Below are 2166 nucleotides of genomic sequence, written 5' to 3'. Positions count from 1 at the left end.
AGATGGATGGAGATTGCGGGCCGGGTAGATCGTGACACGACAGGTGGGAGAGAGCGCGGCAAGGCGGTAGGCAAGCGACGGCGGGTCTGGTGATGTGACAATGGTGATGGTTGGTCTGTCGGGTACGGAATCGGCAGCAACGGTTGTTTCTTGCTAGGACGTTTGGTCGGAGTGTTCAGAGTTCAGCGAGGTCTCTTGCCTCCATTATCGACTAGTCGTGGGGGCGTAGGGAGATGTGATTGAATGTTTTTGCTTGAATTGGAATTGACGGTGACAGCTGGCGCTGCTGCCAGGCTGCTACTCTTGATCAAGGAGGGGAGGAGATTGACGTGTGGCGCAGGGCTGCTGTTGACGTCTCTCACTGGACGGGCGGCTGAGGCTTTGCGAGAGCGACTTCAGTTGTCCCTCCATTGACCGGGCGGCCCACGGACAGGAGGCCTGGCCGCCTCAGCAGACGCGGCAGATCGGAGGCTCTGACTTTTGGACGGTCTCGACTCTTGCTTACCCCTGATTCAGCGGAGCCGTGCTGGCTGAGGGCGGGGGGGCGCCCAGTGGGCATCGACGCCGGACAGGGATAAGACGTGTGTCCTGGAGCTCCATGGTTGGTCTGCCCACTGTTGGTGGGTGCCTCCACTGCTGAAAGTGTGCCTCCACAGGCTGTCAACTGGCTAGAGGGCGCCTGTCAAGCGAAGGGCCTGAAGGGGAAGTGCATCATATGCAGCAAGAGGGGTCACAGTCTTGACAGTGTCTTGTTGTCATTTCCGGTGCTGCATGAAGCCCTGAGGTGGTCGTCCAGGGACACCAATCACACTGACTCGCAGCTGACCTTCGGACATGCTGTTCCTTGTTATTTTGCATCCGAAAGGATAAGGCTGTTGGACTGTAATAGTATGAGAAGAGTTCTTTTTTTTGTGCGTTGATTCCCTTGCTTCAGTCCTGTCAATATGTTGACCGGCGTCAGGCAGACTTCACTTGGATGTAGGTAGCTGGCTGCTGCTGTCTAGGAACCCGAGACTCCCAGGGGGTGGGTTTCCAGGCATCAGCAGCAAAGTCCCCAGTCCGGAACCAAGCACAGTGCGTTCTCGCCCTGATAAGCAACACGTCGGTACCGCAAGCCCCGTGCAGCGGGCTATCGCAACAACCCATCCTCATGACGCAAGTGCAACAGCTCCCCGCGTGATCGAGCTCCCGGCTCTGACGGCAGACATCACCCACGATTCGATGATTTCCACCACGACCCAAGACCTGGCCGTCTCGTGATACTTTCTTTCCTCCCTCTCCAAGACCGAAACTGGAAGACAGCGGCCATGACTTCCTCATACACCAAGGCGACCCCTCCGCCATACGAATACAGCTCCCTGGCCCCACCTGTCGCAGCTCTGCCTGCCAGACGAACACAATGTCGACAGCTCCGGATCCGTCGCCGTCGCGGCATGAAGCTCCTGGCCATCTCCGGCTTGGCCTGTCTCGTCTTCCTCGTCTACGCTCAGTGGAACCAACTGACAGTCCTGCCTTCCTGGCGCCAGTCTCGTCTCGCCGCTGATCGTCTTCAAGAGGACCTTCAAACGTGCACCAAGCTCCGACGAAAGCCTCAGGACCCAATTGGCCTTGGGCGTACCAAAAATGCACGCTATGTTGACGGCCAAAGGCCCATCCTCATACAGAATGCGACAATCTGGCTCGGTGAGCCTGTGGAGGGCACCTCGCTCGAGGATGCCCGCGCGGGCAAAGGCTATTCGTGGACCAGTGGCGATGTGTTTGTGCAGTTCGGACTGATCCAAAAAGTCGACGCTCACATCAGCCTCGAGTCTCTCCCTGGCGACACCCAGATCTACGATGCCAAGGGTCGCCAGCTGACGGCCGGCATCATTGATATGCACTCGCACGTTGGCGTCAGCTCGCTGCCCGACCTAGCCGGTACCGAGGACACGAACGAGCTCTCCTCGGACATCACCCCCTACGTCCGTTCTATCGACGGCCTCAATCCGCTCGATCCGCAGTGGCAGGTCATCAAGTCCGGCGGTGTCACCACCTCGCTGGTTCTGCCCGGCTCTGGTAACAACATCGGCGGCGAGGCCTTCGTTTTCAAGCATGCGATTGGCGAAAAGGATGGTCGCCAGGAGATCTCTGCAGCCGATATGCTTGCCGACCCTGATCGTAACTGGC

General features: G+C 58.5%; 2 protein-coding genes across 2 annotated transcripts in view; one reads left to right on the top strand and one right to left on the bottom strand.

The window, feature by feature from the left end:
- Positions 1-600, bottom strand: part of VDBG_02489 (TBC1 domain family member 12) — a gene marked incomplete at both ends in the record, with an annotated part of 3104 nt that extends 2504 nt beyond the window's left edge. Inside the window, one exon of the mRNA XM_003008255.1 lies at positions 506-600. Within this exon, the coding sequence (XP_003008301.1) occupies positions 506-600 (95 nt within the window). The remainder of the gene's footprint in view (positions 1-505) is intronic.
- Positions 601-1307: 707 nt separating this feature from the next.
- Positions 1308-2166, top strand: part of VDBG_02488 (amidohydrolase family protein) — a gene marked incomplete at both ends in the record, with an annotated part of 2480 nt that continues 1621 nt past the window's right edge. Inside the window, one exon of the mRNA XM_003008254.1 lies at positions 1308-2157. Coding sequence (XP_003008300.1) covers positions 1308-2157 — 850 coding nt within the window. The remainder of the gene's footprint in view (positions 2158-2166) is intronic.

The sequence above is a fragment of the Verticillium alfalfae genome, genomic scaffold (genome assembly GCF_000150825.1).
Source record: "Verticillium alfalfae VaMs.102 supercont1.2 genomic scaffold, whole genome shotgun sequence".
NCBI classification, from domain to species: domain Eukaryota; kingdom Fungi; phylum Ascomycota; class Sordariomycetes; order Glomerellales; family Plectosphaerellaceae; genus Verticillium; species Verticillium alfalfae.
Note: the sequence above shows the minus strand (reverse complement) of the source record. Positions and strands in the feature narration are given on the sequence as shown.